Below are 16159 nucleotides of genomic sequence, written 5' to 3'. Positions count from 1 at the left end.
TAAGAACCTGGCAAGTACCCAAAAACTAAGTCTATTCCATGTAACCATTGCTAATGGCAGTGGCTATTCTCTAAGTGAACTTAAATAAGTATATCGTTATATTGATGATGTTTTTTTCCTTTGGAACTCTGATGAATCTTCATTAATATCTTTTTTACAATGATTAAATTCATTGGACCGTCACCTACAATTCACCATACCTTATGATTTTCAGGAAATTGAATTCTTGGACATTCTTATCAAAAAAGATCAATATTTGATTTCTAACATTTTTGTTAAATCTTGTGCTAGAAACACTTATCTACATTTTTCCAGTTTTCATCCATTTCATTTACGCAAAAATTTACCCTTTAGCCAGTTTCTTCGGCTTCGCTGCTTATGTTCACATGAGGCTGATTTCATTACACAGTCACAATTTATGATTCATAAATTTTTACAACGCGGCTATCCTATTAAATATGTAAAGCTTGCATATAAACGGGCTTACAATGCAGAACAAGATTGGCTACTTCTTGACAACAAACATTCAGAAGAAATTCCATTAACGTGTTTTGCCGTATTCCATTCTTTCACCACAAATTTCTGAATTAAGTTTTTTTATAATTGGCCAACCTTAAAAATGCACTCAATTTTTCATAACAGACCCATAATTGCTTACAATCGAGGCAAAAATTTGAAAGATCTATTAATTCACTCTTATTTACCTGAATCACTTACTGTTTTGGATCGCACCAATATTGGTCATTGGACTTGCAATAAATGCTCATTTTGCAGCCAAGCCATTACCCGCACTACATGGACTGATCTTAAAGGGAAAATCTATACTGCCTACGATTACACAGATTGTGCTTCCACTAAACGTTATTTATATGTTACAGTGTCCATGTCCCCTCCTTTATGTAGGGAGAACCAAGCGTTCCATCAAGACTAGACTCACGGAACATCACAGTTGCCTTGCTACTTCCAAACTTCAAGCCTCGATTGTATCTCATTGCATGCAATATCATCATAGCTTTCAAGACATCAAATGGTGTGTCATCGAATTAGTTCATATAAATCCGAGGGGTGGCAACGCCAAGGCTATTCTCAATTATAGAGAACAACAATGGATCTATAGATTAAATTCAGTCCAACCTAATGGCTTAAACATAGCTGTCAAATGGTATACGTTAACCTGATTGCGATCATTTATGTCATCAATGCATATTTATAAGGCTGACGTTTCCAGTGCTGTCACAGGAAACAGAATGCGGAAACGCCATATTTAAGATTTAAGATCCAAAAGACTACAAGTACAGTAAGTTACCGGCTGTCTCCTTTAACATAGAAGTTTTGTCCACCAAAATTCATGTAATTATTTTTTATTTCTTTAGAATTGTCATTATCAACCTTTGAGATAATATTTTCTTCATCTCACAGACGCTGATCTTTAGCCCTTGATAAAGAACGGCAACGTTCGAAACATGGACCCATGTCGGGCGTGTTAAGAATTCAAGGCTTCAGAGCTCAATAATATCAGCGGTGATTCTTAAGATAAGTCACATTAATTGCAAATGAAAAAAGTTTAAAAAATACATATATTGTTATGGACATTGACCGATGATTAAAAATAAGGCGGAGTTATATAGCAACCTTGCTCCCACGATGAAGCCTATTATGACTGGTCAACTCTAAAAGAAAGTGTCTTGGATATATATTATGTGCACTTTTTGGCATTCTGATATGTTACATTTGAATTTACCATAGTGCTAAAGTTTTTCTATTGAGGATCATGTGATTGATTGCTTTAGGGTTGTTGCCTTCTCAGACTACAGATGCATTATTTTGAAGGAGTTTTGAGTTGGGTGAGTCCAGGTGTCCCGCATATAGTTTTGAAGAAGCTAGTTCTAAATAAGGCTAGAAATGGACCATTCCTTTTTAGCTTTTGTGCAGAGAATGACTAATGCCTTTCCCTTCAATTTGTAAGTAGAGGATGAGCATTGTCTCTCTTTTTTTTAAATTTTGCATATTGATACGTTTTGTGCATCTATAGAGTTGGTGGCAGTGCCCATCTACTATGCAGGATGTACTAAAGAAAATGTGGTAGACTGCTTTCTGTACTTTGTTAAAAAGAAGGCAGACATTAAATACTGTGTCCAGGCAGTTCTAGGATTCAACAAAGTCCAATTGCCATTCCAGTCTGTGATGATTGAATCTGTTCTGAGAAGGACCAGAATGTCCAAGGTTCACTTGGTACATTTGGGACATGAGTTGCAGATTTTAGACCTTTATGGGAAGAAGTTCTTTCAGAATGCTATGCTCAGCTCCCTTATAGCATCCTACTAGATCTTCTTGATTAAATACTTGCTTTCTATCCTGTATGGGGCACAGAAATATTCTGAGTTTCTCCTTTCATAGTAACATAGTAAATTTTGGCAGAAAAAGACCCCAGTAATTCATCCAGTCTGCCCAGCAAGTTTTTTTTTTTTTTTAAATTCTAGTTAGAGAAATTGGCGAAATAGGAAGATTTTGTTCAGTTGCTCAACACAGTGAGAAGTGTGGGAAACATTTTGGTTTATTTGAGCTGTGATGTTTTCAAAACAGAATTAAGAGTCTTCTCCATGGCTCTTGGTGCCCACCACTGTAATTGTTGTAGGCCTCAGGAAAAATGTACAGGATAGGCTTTCTTCTTGGTTATCTACAAAATAACAAGCATTTAGGTTAGACATGGGAAAGGAGTAGTGCTGAGTGTGAACTAAGTGGGGGATCTTGTATAACTTATCTGCCTAAAATAGCATACAAATGATGAAGAGGAAGAAAACTTGTACTGGATAATGAGAAACTTTACAAGTGGTCATGCTATACGACTGACAATTGGGATATCCTTGCAATGTGGACAGGAATAAGTGGGCAGTCGGGAAAGTTTGGTTCATTTATTTTGTGCCATCATCTGCTATATTACTATGTATGTGTTGTATTGTGTTTGTGTGTTTTGTTTGTTTGTGTCTGCCAGGGATGGATAGGGAGAGAGACCAAGCAAATTATGTGTTGGTCCTTTCATGCCTCCTGCTCTTTTTTTTGAGATGGATGTATATTACCTGTGGCCTGATGACTCTAACCTATTTTTTGTAAGTGATGGTAGGAGATAATTCCCATAATCCTAGTCTACCACACTGCTTCTGCTTATTGGCAGGATGTGTTTTTTGTTATCCTGTTCTGCTGCTTCCTGTTAGCAAGTGCTGTTACTTGCAGCCCAGCTTAGCTGCTGTTTCTCAGCAGTGGTGATGCTTGTCCCTGCAGCATTCCTACCTTTGTGGGCACATCACTAGTGCTGGGACTGTTTGCTGGTTATCACTGACAGTTAGTCAGTCCAACTGAGGAGAGTACTGGAGTATATTTTTTCAATCCCTGGGTGTGTGTGTATATATCTATATAATTTACATATATGTGTCTATACATATATCTACATCTATATATCTATATATATTATATATAGTGAGAGAGAGATGTATCAAGATACTATGTGTATATATAGTGAGTATTTTTTATATCTGTCTGGCTATGTATGACTGTACAGTAATAAACAAAGTAAAGGTTTAAATGTATGCCTTGGTACATTATAAGGTCCGGCCGTCAGAAGTTTTCTATCTCAGAGCTCAGCAGGTGGAAGGAGCGCTAATCTCCATCCATGCTTTGGTATCCAAATTTATGAAAGGATTATGGCATTCCAAGTCCCCAGTACATAAACTTCCAGTGCCTTGGGATCTTAGTGATGTCTTGGCTCAGCTCATGAAGCCTCCCTTTGAACCTGTGGAGTCAGCTACTCACATGGAATGTAATGGTCCTTGTAGCTGTCGCATCTACTTGAAGGATCTGTGAATTACAAACCCTGGTCTCATGTTCACCATACCTTCGGTTCTCCACAACAGGGTAGGATCTGTGAACTCTTTCTAAAGTGGTGCTGTATTACCTAGCCATTGTTTTTCTTACCTGTTTGAACATGAACATAAAAGTGAGAAGAATCTTCACTCTGGATTATAAGACAGCCTTGGCATATTATTTGAGAAGGACTTGGCCTCATCGTCAAGCTTCTTAACTGTACATATGCTTTGATCCTAATCAGCTGGGAGCGGCAGTAGCCAAAAAATCCCATGCAGTTGGTTAACGAACTGTAGTGCTGGCTAGCCTATAGATTACAGACTCTGTTGAGGCTTCTCAAGTGAGAGCCACGGCATCTTCAGTGGCTCACCTAAGAGCCAATTCCATTGAAGACATTTGCAAAGCTGAAACTTGATCATCTGTATACACTTAACATCCCATTATTATCTGGATAGTATGTCAAGTGTTGAAGGTAGTTTTGGACAAGCATTTTTGTGCAGCCTGTTCACCCAGTAGTCTGTTCTTCACAGGTGAGGCCAGGTTACTTTTTCAGTAAGTGCTTCTCTGTGCAACCATCAGCTTGGTATTTCCCATGTGTCATGGCTAATTCAGCCTTGCTTGTCAATAGAGAAAGCAAGTTTGCTTACCTATGAACAAGGCTGTATGCCAACAAGCAGCGCTAAATTAGTGATGATGTGGTGGTGACATCATCCAATGGTGCTGAATGAATCCATCTCTCCTAGCTCAGTAAAAGTTTTACTGAGCATGCACGGTGGTTTCTGTGCTTTCTGCCTCATGAGCCCCTCAGTCTAATTTCGTCTGAGCTTCTGCATGGACGTGTGACACACTTTTGTTTTTCTGTTGTAATTTTTGCCTGCTTCTTTGCAGTTAGAGAGTTTGTTCTTGCCTCACTGCCTTGGTATTCTCTCATCCACACTTTTAAATGGTACCAGAAAAAAAAATAAAGGAAAACTGTTTAAAATATAGTAATGTTGTCCAGAGAAAGACCTATGAAGAAGCCAGCCATTAGCAGCTTCGTTAGTGCAGGCTATCTTATTACAGATGCCTACAAGGTTGACCATGACATAACTCATTGCTATAACTGCTCATATGTTCCCCAAGACTCAACAGTATCAAGCCTGGAAGATGCGGATTTCCAAAGAGTAGTTAAGGTTAAGTACCGAGACGAGTCTAAATATTGGAAGCAAACTTTGTCCTGGAGCAGGACATCTTCAGGCTCACACTGAGCTGAGTTGAGCAAGGTCTTTTCATATTGCCACTCCATGGCTAAGTTTCCCCCACTATGGCACTGGATTCTAGATCTGCCTCAGGCTTGGAGTTGAGCAAGGCACAGAAGTGCTCAGCCCCAGAATAGGCATGGAAGAAGATGCCTAATCAAGACCCATCAGCTGGGTGGAACCCATTGAAGCACAAGAAGACAAAGTGGCATGGTCCCACAGCTGCGGGGTCATTGCCGGCACCTATGTCTATTAGAGTTGTGTTTGCACAGGTGCCTTCTTTGTTTATGGTATGGAAAGTCCCCTTGGTACTGATGCATCTATTTTACCCAGACCATAATCCTTTCAGGGTGCCAATAGTGGCTTCAGTGTGGAGCCTACTCTGTAAGGCACCACGGCATGGAGGCTTGAGCTGTCTGTTCCAATTCCTTCCATGACACTGTTGGTGTCATTGAGAGAGCAACTGTACCAGAATACCCTGGCACAGAGCCCAACCAAATTGGTGTAGAGCGTCTCTGGGTCTAATCTTTCAATGGAGCCAAATGCATCAACTCTTTTTTTTTTATAACAAACTGAGGAACATTCTATATGAGTTTCTGAAGAGGATGTGTCTCTCCTTTAGCCCCAACCCAGAGAGCACAGCAGCTGGTGGACCAGGTCACTGAGCTGGTGAAGAATTTCTTTACCTCTTTGACTCCTGAAGATAGGAGAGGAGACTTGGAACTTCTCCTGTCCAAAATGCCAGTATGTGGTCCACTGCAAGAGTTCCCAGCCATAAGAGTCGGCCTTCCACATTTGGACAAGCCTTCTCCTGTGATTGACCAGTTTTCCTTAAGGTCATGAGGAGTAACCATATTTAGTTTGTAAAGTGGTTTGTCTTATTAGACAATTAAAGAATCAACTTTTTATTATTCACAGACATATGTAATTGTACATATGTAAGAAATGTCATACATTTAAATCAGTGAAGATTTTTTTTTACCCTTTTCCACTTTTCTACCTTTAACAATCAACAATCAAGTTGCCATTGTTGAAAATATGTTGAAATCTTCTGTTCAGTGTGCAGCAGCAGCCAAGAAAGCAAATAGAATGCTAGGGATTATTAGGAAATGAATGGATAATTTAAACAGAGAATAATGCCTCTGTATTGCTCCATAGTGCCGATCTCATCTTGAATATTGTGTTCATTTCTGGTCATCACATCTCAAGAAAGATATAGCAGAATTAGAAAAGGTACAGAGAAGGGAGACCATGAGGATAAAGGGATAAAGGGATGAAATAATTCCCCTCTGAAAAAGGCTAAAGAGGTTAGGACTTTTCAGCTTGGAGAAGAGATGGCTGAGGGGAGATATGATAGAGGTCTGTAAAATAGAGTGGAATGGAATGTGTAAATGTTAATCAGTTGTTGGCTCTTTCAAAAAGTACAAAGACCAGGGGAGACACAATGAAATTACTGGGTAATACATTTAAAACTAATAAGAGCAAATATTCTTTTTTCTTCAACGCATAATTAAGCTTTGGAATTCGATGCTAGAGAATGTGGTGAAAGGTATTAGTATAGCTGCATTTAAAAAAGGTTTGGACAAGTTTCTGGAGGAAAAGTCCATTAACAGTTAGTAAGGGAGAGTTGCAGAAATCCACTGCTTATTCTTGGGATAAGCAGCTTGGAATCTGCCTACCCCTTGAGATCCTGCCAGGTACTTGTGACCTGGTTTGGCCACTGTTAGAAACAGGATACCGGGCTTGATGGACCCTTGGTCCGACCTAGTATGGCAAGCCTTATGTTTTTAAAACCCAAGAGAGAGCACTTATGGGCTTATTTTTATTAAGTAAAAGTCAACACACAGTGGCCCATCCCAAACATGAACAGTTAATGATCTCTGTCATTCTTTGATATTCCTCTAGCAAAGCATTCATGTAAGGATTCAAAATTTTGGGGAAAAATTTACATAGTCTTTACAAGATTTCAGAAGGGCCGAGCGATACTGCAGTATGAGAAATCTAGTCCAGAAAAGTAGGAGCATAATCTGTCAGCTAATTAAAACGCATACATTTTTTTGCAACTAAAAAGGCCTTAGCCAAAAAACATTTGTGATATATTTACCCACAAAGATATGTTGATCTAAATGATTTAATAAACAAAATTCTGGAAAAAAAAAGTTTATTTTCCAGTTACTACCCCCAATTGATGGACAGCACTTTTTCAGAAAATTTGTATTTTTGGACAGTCCCAAAACAATGGAATAAAGTTCTAATCTCTGCACATTTTAAACAAGCATTTGATCTAGTAAAGCCCATTTGATGTGCTCACAACATTGAAATTACCATTCTCCTATGACAAGCATGTCCTCACATGTGGGTGACATCATCAGATTGAGCCCGGCATGGAAAACTTTTCTCAAAGTTTCTAGAAACTTTGGCAGACTAAGCATGCCCAGCCTCCTGCTATCCGTGCGTTCACGTGAGGTCCCCCTTCAGTCTCTTCTTTTCCACGGTGCAATAGCCTCGCGGTTGTGGAACTCCAAACCCTTGAAGTGTTTTGCGTTTTTCGGGGGTTTTTTCTTTTCTATCGGCTCCCCCTTCACATTTGGTTCCCGGTAGGTACCCTTGGCTTTTGCCTCCACAGTTCGCAGTCAATTCCCGACTCCCATTTCTGGGTCCCTTTTGGTCATCGACTGCGCGCCGGCCTCTTTTTCAATGGCATCGGGTTTTCGACGGTGCCCCAGTGCTTGCGGACCATGTCCATCACGGATCCGCCTAAGGTTTGTATCCTCTGCATGGGATCCTCGCATGACATCCGAGGGTGTCATTTGTGCGACCAAATGACCCCCCCAAAGGGTGTCGTGCTCGCCTGGACAAAATGGAAAACCTTTTTGGCTCTTCAAAACCTCCTCCACTTCAGTGTCTGTATCCTCCACGTCTAAAGACTGTGGGGAACCGTCCCCGTCTCTTCCCCTGGCGGTCCTGCTCTCCAGTACGCCTAAGGATCGCAGAGAAGTCGATCAATCCTCAGTGGTCTCTTTCCTTCCCCTCACCTCGGGGTCGTCAACGTCCTCTGCGCCGGGGAAAGACTGGGCTGCGCGCCAGAAACCCAGGAAGAATAGACATCGGTCACCGTCCTGACACGGTTTAGGTTCCGGAGCAGTATCAGCGGCCACCAAGCTGCCACCGAAGTGGCACCGGCTACCGGAGGTCTCATCCTCTGGGGCCCCCGTTAGCCCAAGGTGTTCCTCACTGGCATCGGTGCTGGACGCCATACCCCCTCATGATCACCTTCGAAGGTGTGCCAGTGAAGTCTCACCCCCCTCTATCAGTCCTCACCACATAGGACTTCCAAGAGGTGTTGGACCGCAAGGTACAATTGGCAGTGCTGCAAGCCCTTCAGAGCGTCGAGCTGCCTCCGCCTTCTGTGCTCACACTCCTGCTGGAGCGTCTGGATGTCCTTCTTGGTTCCCTACTGACTCAACCGGTGCCCGAGAGGCCCCCCCCCCCCCGATGCTTCATCATGCACCGATGCCCTCCACTGGAGTGATCCCGATTCCAGAATCTTCTGAGGAGGATGAGGCCACGGGCGCCCTTGCCCACGGTTCCCCGGGCTATCACCGGTTCCTCCCTGTGTTCCACGGCCGATGCTCCCCTATATGCCCAAGGCCCCATTGATGCCGTCGGTGCTCCCATGGCCCTCTGTGCCCTTGGGGCCCAGGCCTGGTGCCCATCCCGGTCCCCACCCTCGGCGCTCGGACCCTAGTGAGGAGGAGGGCCCCTATGACCTATGGGGAGATGACTCCTCTGATGCATCATCCGAGTTCTCCGACAACCCCCTCTCGGAGCCTTCCCCACTGGAGGAATGACGTCACTCCCCGCCCGAGGACCTATCTTTCACCAGCTTCGTGAGGGCAATGGTGGACGCCATCCCCTTCCAATGCCTATCAGCGGAGGACTCCTATCATAAGATGCTCGAGGTCCTCCAGTTCGACGCTCCATAAGAGGTTGTGGCAATACTGGTCCACGACATCTTTAAGGAGCTCCTCCTCCGCATGTGGGAATACCCGGTGTCAGTGGCCCCAGTGAACAGGAAAGCTGATGCAACTTACCTGGTTCAGCAGGCAGTGGGCTTTGAACGGTGGCACTTACCCCACCAGTCTGTGGTGGTGGAATCCATACTCAAAAAGGCCAGACGCTCCCGGACACATGCTTCTGTCCCTCCAGGGCGTGAACACTGGGAGCTTGATGGCATTGGGAGAAAGATGTTTTAGGGGGCGAGGCTGGTGGCCCCTATTGCAGCCTACATGACACAATATGACTGCAACTTGTGGAAGCAAGTCCAAGATTTTGCAGAGAGCCTCTCCCAGCAACAGCAGGAGTCCCTTACGGCCCTCAACACGCTGGGTCTGGAGGCAGATAGATACGAGGTCAGGTCGACCTACGACGTCTTTGAGACCGCAGCCCGCCTAGCTGCCAGGAGCATTGGCGCCAGGCGGTTGGCTTTGCTCAGAGCCTCCGACTTCAGCTTGGAGGTGTAGGACAGGCTTGCGGACCTTCCCTGCACAGGAGAGAACCTATTCGGGGACAAGGTGAAGGAGGCCATGTCGCAACTGAAGGATCACAAAACAAAAAAGTCCAAATGTGCTGCCATAATTTATTCAATCTAGCAACACGTTTTTTTGTTTTCTCAGCAACTGAAGGATCAGCCTGATACTCTTCAGCATCTCTCCACCAGCCCCTCTGAAGGCCCTTCCACCGCCAGGAAGTCTCCCAGGCCGGGCTCTTGCAAGCCCTTTTACCGGCTTCGGAAATACTTCCCTCCAGCTGCCTGCACTCGGCCACCTCGGCCCAGTCCCAGAGGCCGAGGGCCCAACCAGCCCCCCAGCAGGCCCTGTCTGCCGTTTTTTGACTAGCAGCGAGGGGGCAAGAGCCAAATGCCAGTTCCCATGGCAGCTGATCCCCCAGTTGGCAGCAGGCTCCTTTGATTCGCCCACCACTGGGAAGCGTTCACTTCAGACCATTGGGTCCTCTCCATTGTCCCAGGGCTACCGCTTAAACTTCAGCAGGCTCCCAGAGACCGTTCCCCAACATCTATCGTGGGATTCTTCTGCCCATCAGGTCGTCCTCCAATCGGAACTTTCCGCCCTTCTAGCGGCAGGCACGGTAGAACAGTTTCCCCGCGAACAGTGGGGACACGGCTTCTACTCGTTCCTCATTCCGAAGACAATGGCGGCCTGTGCCCCATTCTCGATCTCAGGGCGCTGAACTGTTTTCTCGTAAGAGAAAATTTCAGGATGGTCTCTCTGGGCATGCTGATTCCGCTCCTCCGAAGAGGAGACTGGCTCTGCTCCCTTGACTTGAAGGAGGCTTATGCCCATATTGCAATTATCCCCAGCCACAGGAGGTACCTCTGCTTTCTGGTGGGGAATGCACATTTTCAATACAAAGTGCTTTCCTTTTGGGCTGGCACCAGCCCCACTCATCTTCACGAAATGCTTGGCGGTGCTGGCTGCCTACCTCAGGTGCAGCTCGTCCACATCTTTCCATACCTGGATGACTGGCTGATCCGGACTGATTCACACTCCAGGGCCATGAATGCGTTAGCCTTGAATGTCAACACCTTACAGACTCTGGGATTCATTATCATCTTCCCCAAGTCACACCTCAATCCGTCTCCACGGCTGGACTTCATCGGTGCCAGGTTGGATATAGCACAAGTGAAGGCTTTTCTGCCCAGGGACCGAGTGGTCGCCCTCTCTTCGCTGGCCACCTTCGTTCATGACAACGCGACAGTACCAGGCCATCTGCTGCTCCACCTGCTGGGCCATATGGCGGCCTCAGTCCACATGACCCCCTTGGCCCGCCTCCGCATGAGGGACCCGCAGTGGGCCTTGTGGTGTCAATGGCGGCAGGCATTCCAGGATTTGGAAACGCCAGTGACGGTCACAGACCCTCTCCGTCTCTCCCTAGCCTGGTGGGAAGCCCTCTCCAGTCTGGAAATAGGACTCCCATTCCAGCCTGCCCCACCCCAGGTGACCCTCACCCACCAACACCTCGCCTCAGAGATGGGGGACCCATACAGATGGCCTGCATACTCAGGGCCTTTCCACTGTGGCCGAGTCCTGTTGCCAGATACATTTTTTGGAGTTGCGGGTGATCTGGTACACCCTGTTGGCCTTCCAGGACAGGCTCTCCTCCAAGGAGAGCCTGTCCTGGAAGGCCAACAGGGTAGACATTTCGGCGGCATTTGACACAGTCAACCACACCATCCTCCTGGATCGCCTTGAGGATATCGGCATCTCCGGATCAGCCCACAACTGGTTCAGGTCCTTTCTCAGCAATAGGACTTTTAAAGTCAAAATCAATAACAAGGAGTCACCTCTAACAAAATCTTCCCTTGGCGTACCACAAGGATCCTCCTTATCTCCAACCCTCTTTAATATATACCTCCTCCCCCTCTGCCAACTACTGACAGACCTCAACCTAATTCACTATCTGTACGCAGATGATGTACAGATTCTAATCCCAATATCAGAATCCATCTCAAAAGCTCTCACCTACTGGAATAACTGTCTTCTATCCATTACTAATCTACTCAACAGCTTAAACTTGGTCCTCAACGCCTCAAAGACGGAACTTCTCTTCATCTCTTCAAATGAAAACAATCTTCCTCCACCTTCACCGCACAATGCTCACATCACCTGTTCGCACGTTAGAGACCTTGGGGTAATAATAGACAATCGTCTAAACCTTAAAAAAATGGTCAACACAACTACCAAAGACAGTTTCTTCAGACTACAGGTTTTGAAACGACTGAGACCACTCTTATTTTTCCAAGACTTCAGGACAGTCCTCCAGGCTCTTCTGTTCGCCAAAATAGATTACTGCAGTGCCCTCTTTCTAGGCCTCCCTAAATCTACCACCAAACCACTGCAGATGTTACAAAATGCGGCAGCGAGACTGCTGACCAACACCAGCCGCGGTGAACACATCTCCCCCGTCCTCAGAAACCTACATTGGTTACCAGTAAATTTCAGAATCCTGTACAAATCTATTACCCTAATACACAAAACCATCCATCAGCAACTCCAACTCGACCTGGATATCCCTTTCAAACTCCACTCCTCTAACAGACCAACGAGAGATATCCACAAAGGCACTCTGAAATATCCCCCTACTAAAGCCACTCACCTCTCTACGACCAAAGACAGAGCTTTTTCAATTGCAGGCCCAGCTATCTGGAACAATATCCCAGCAAATCTCAGATTGGAACCCTGCCTCTTAACCTTCAGAAAAAGACTAAAGACGTGGCTCTTTCACCAAGCCTTCCCAGATCCACCGGATAATCACTAGTTTGAGCCTCACTTCTTACAAGGACCTTGACACACTTCCTCCTGAACAATGGACACTGGCATTTCCTGGTTAAAGCATATGCTCTAACCCGTCAAATTATTCGTATCATGTTATATTTATTCTACCTGCCTCTATCTTCCTTCCAGCTTGTCTTTAAGCCTCCAAGTTTTCCATACCTTGTTGATTGTAACTTTGACTTATTCCTTTTCCTTTGTTATCTATTATTTACCAGAATTGTTACCTCAGTTTTACCCTTTGTTAAAATGTAAACTGATCCGATATGGTTATCTACTATGAAGGTCGGTATAGAAAACTGCTAAATAAATAAATAAATAAGGTCTTCCTCATCAGAACAAACAATCAAGTGGTGATGTGGTACATCGAAAAGCAGGGAGGCATGGGTTCCTTTCCCCTCTGCCAGGAGGTGTTGCAGGTCTGGGATTAGGCCCTCTCCAGGGGGATGTATCTGTGAGCCACATACCTGCTGGGCCACCTAAACATGTTGGTGGACCGCCTCAGCTGGTCCTTCTGGCCATATGAGTGGTCCTTGTACCTTGCGGTAGCAGCCAGCCTATTCCATCGCTGGGGCATGCCAGACATGGACCTGTTCGCCTCTCCCCACAATCATAAGGTGAGCATGTTCTGCTCCCTGATTCCGAGGAAGGGACCGTCTGGCCTGCGACACCTTCTCCTTTCACTGGGGACAAGGCCTCATGTACGCGTACTCCCCAATTCCGCTCTTTTTGAAGACTCTGAAGCTGTAAGAGGACGGGGGACCATGATTCTGGTGGCACCCTCCTTTTCAAAGCAAGTGTGGTTCCCTCTGCTCCAGGACCTGTCCATGAGCGCACCGGTTCCACTGGGGATGGCCCCCGACCTCCTATCGCAGAACCAGGGTACCTTGTACCACCCGAACCTCCGGGCCCTGGTCCTCACAGCGTGGATGTTGAGCGCATGATCCTCCAGCCCCTGCAGCTCTCGGTCGGGATCTCTTGGGTCTTGATTGAATCCCAGAAACCTTCAACTCGGAAATCTTACAGCTTAAAATGGAAGCGTTTCTCCATCTGGTGCAGGGGCCATGGCCTGGACCCTTTCTCCTGCCCGCTCCCCCACCTGCTGGATTATCTGTGGCACCTGTCAGAGTCTGGCCTCCAGACCAGCTTGATCCAAGTACATCTCAGCGCCTTCCACCAGGGGGTTTGCTAGAGCGCCCATTTCAGTCCAGCCACTGGTCGGGCGCTTCATGCGGGGCCTGCTCAAACTGAAGCCCCCACTTCGCTCACCGGCAACCCCGTGGGATCTCAACCTTGTCCTGGCGAGGCTCATGCAGCATCCGTTCAAGCCTCTCAAATCCTGTAACCTGAAGTTCCTCACTGGAAAGTTATGTTCCTGGTGGTGATCACTTCCGCTTGCAGGGAGAGTGAGATCCAGGCTCTGGTTACGTATGCTTCCTACACGAAATTCTTTCATGATCGTGTGGTGCTGCGCACTCATCCAAAATTTCTGCTGAAGGTGGTGACTGACTGGTTGATGTGAAAAGCAATCATCCTTCCCATGTTTTTCCCACTGCCTCATTCTCACCCGGGGGAGCATGCTGTTCACACCCTGGACTGCAAGCGGGCGTTCGCTTTCTACTTAGACCGTACAGCAAGTCACAGACAATCCTCACAGTTCTTTGTGTCTCTTGACACCAACAGGCTAGGAACGGCAGTGGGGAAGCAGACCCTATCCAACTGACTAGTGGATTGCATTGCCTTATGCTACGAGCAGGCAGGCCTCCAGCTGGCTGCAAGGTGAAAGCTCACTCTGTGCGGGCTATGGCGGTGTCATTGGCCCATCTGTGTGCGGTTCCTGTTGCCGAAATCTGCAGGGCCGCGACCTGGCATTCTCTCCATACATTCGCGTCCCACTACTGTCTCAACAAGGTTAGTCGCCAGGACAGCGCTTTTGGCCAGTCTGTCCTGCGCAATCTATTCCAATCCTGAACACAACTGTTCTCAACATGCCCTTGGTGGGGCCAGACTGTCCTGTTTCCCACAACACCGCAGTTGTGATGTGCCCATTGGCACCTTGTTTGGCCACTGTGGGACCCTCTGTTCACAGGGGGCAGATGGAGCTCTGTAATCACCCTCATGTGAGGACTACCATCCTGCTTGTACTTGGAGAAAGCACAGTTGCTTACCTGTAGCAGGTGTTCTCCTAGGACAGCAGGATGTTAGCCCTCAAGAATCCCGCCCGCCTCCCACAATGTTGGGTTCACTTTCGGTTTGTTATGTTTTTCTCGCTCGTAGTTTTGCTATGATACGAGACTGAAGGGGAACCTCGCGTGGATAGCAGCAGGCTGGGCGTGCTCAGTCATCCACATGTGAGGACTAACATCCTGCTGTCCTAGGAGAACACCTGTTATAGGTAAGCAACTACACTTTCTGTGAAGTATGCAAATATGTAATTCATGAAAGTCAATATTATTAGGTATTTTGATAATAGAAATATTGCATTTAGAGATGTCTTTTTGCTGAAGATTTGAGTTGTAATTCTTTTCCAGACATCTGCCAGAGCTGCCATAACATTATGAGGCTTCATATTAACAAATTCATAGATACTTGATTGATATTGAAGCACTCTCTTGCTAAAAAAGAACTAAGGAGGTAAATTGAGATGACATAAATGGTAAATTTCTCTGGTGGAAAATAGTAGTACATAGTGGTGAATTTGCAAATACACAAAAAAACCTCATGCTTCTCAAATTTCTTTTCTTTGAGGCAAAATTCAAAAGATTGCATGATTACCATATTTGGTATCATTATGTTGTCAGTTGTAGTTATCACATTATCTGTTGTTATTTAGACTACTAACGCGCTATATTTTTATGGTTGCAAAATTTTAGTGCCTGAATCTTGAAGTACTAATATGCATTTCTTGAATTCTTTCTTAGCCCTCAGAAACCACCCCCGTCGTGGGAAGAAGAAAGAAGATGAGGCTCATCCTTGCTTGAATAGCAATATGGAAGTTGGGAGAAGTTGTCGATCAAAAGGCAAACGATTTGAAACCTTGAATCAAAGCTTATTGTTTGATCAGTTGGTAAATAGGTGTGTGTAGATTTTCTAAACTGGATTTTAGCTCCAAAATCTGATAGTTGCTATCAAAGTACTCTCTAGATCCAGCAGTGTTTATCTTAAAGTAATACACATACATTATAATTAAACAATTGTAAAAGGTTTTCAAAGTTAATATTTTATTTGAATTTTATTTGAACAAAATAATACTAGGGTCAGTTTATAAAGGTTCAAATAGTAATTGCTGTTTTTTTTCCCTTGAAATATCTACTTTCATTATATCTAGAGACTGAGGGGTCCATGTTCAAAGGGCTTTGTCTTGCTAAGATGGGGCTTATCAAAAAAAGAGCACTAAAATCCCCAGATACAACTAAATTAAACAAAAAAGGGGAACATCAATATACATTTTTCTTTCCCGCCACTCATTAGAAAATTATTTTTTAAATTTTTAATCCTTATTTTCTATTTTTATTTTATATATTTGTAATTATTGCCAATCATATTATCTATGTATAGAAATGAGACCGCATCAGCAAGCCAGAATGAAGTACCTCGTCTCCCGACAAGGTCTTCGGACTACTCAATTATTTGCGGTTTCACTTTAAAGATGTTACAAATAATTGCTTGAATTCCAACTTTCACAAAAACATCTAGCAACAGCTATGCTTT

The 16159-nt window shown here is 45.0% G+C and overlaps 1 protein-coding gene across 1 annotated transcript in view; it reads left to right on the top strand.

Moving 5' to 3' along the window:
• ATAD2B (ATPase family AAA domain containing 2B) overlaps nt 1-16159 on the top strand; it is a 610472-nt gene that overhangs the window by 119959 nt on the left and 474354 nt on the right. The window contains exon 4 of the mRNA XM_029596002.1: nt 15370-15523. Within this exon, the coding sequence (XP_029451862.1) occupies nt 15370-15523 (154 nt within the window). The remainder of the gene's footprint in view (nt 1-15369; nt 15524-16159) is intronic.

Source organism: Rhinatrema bivittatum, chromosome 3 (assembly GCF_901001135.1).
Source record: "Rhinatrema bivittatum chromosome 3, aRhiBiv1.1, whole genome shotgun sequence".
Lineage (NCBI taxonomy): Eukaryota > Metazoa > Chordata > Amphibia > Gymnophiona > Rhinatrematidae > Rhinatrema > Rhinatrema bivittatum.
The sequence above is the reverse complement of the archived record's forward strand: the minus strand, read 5'-3'. Positions and strand labels throughout refer to the sequence as shown.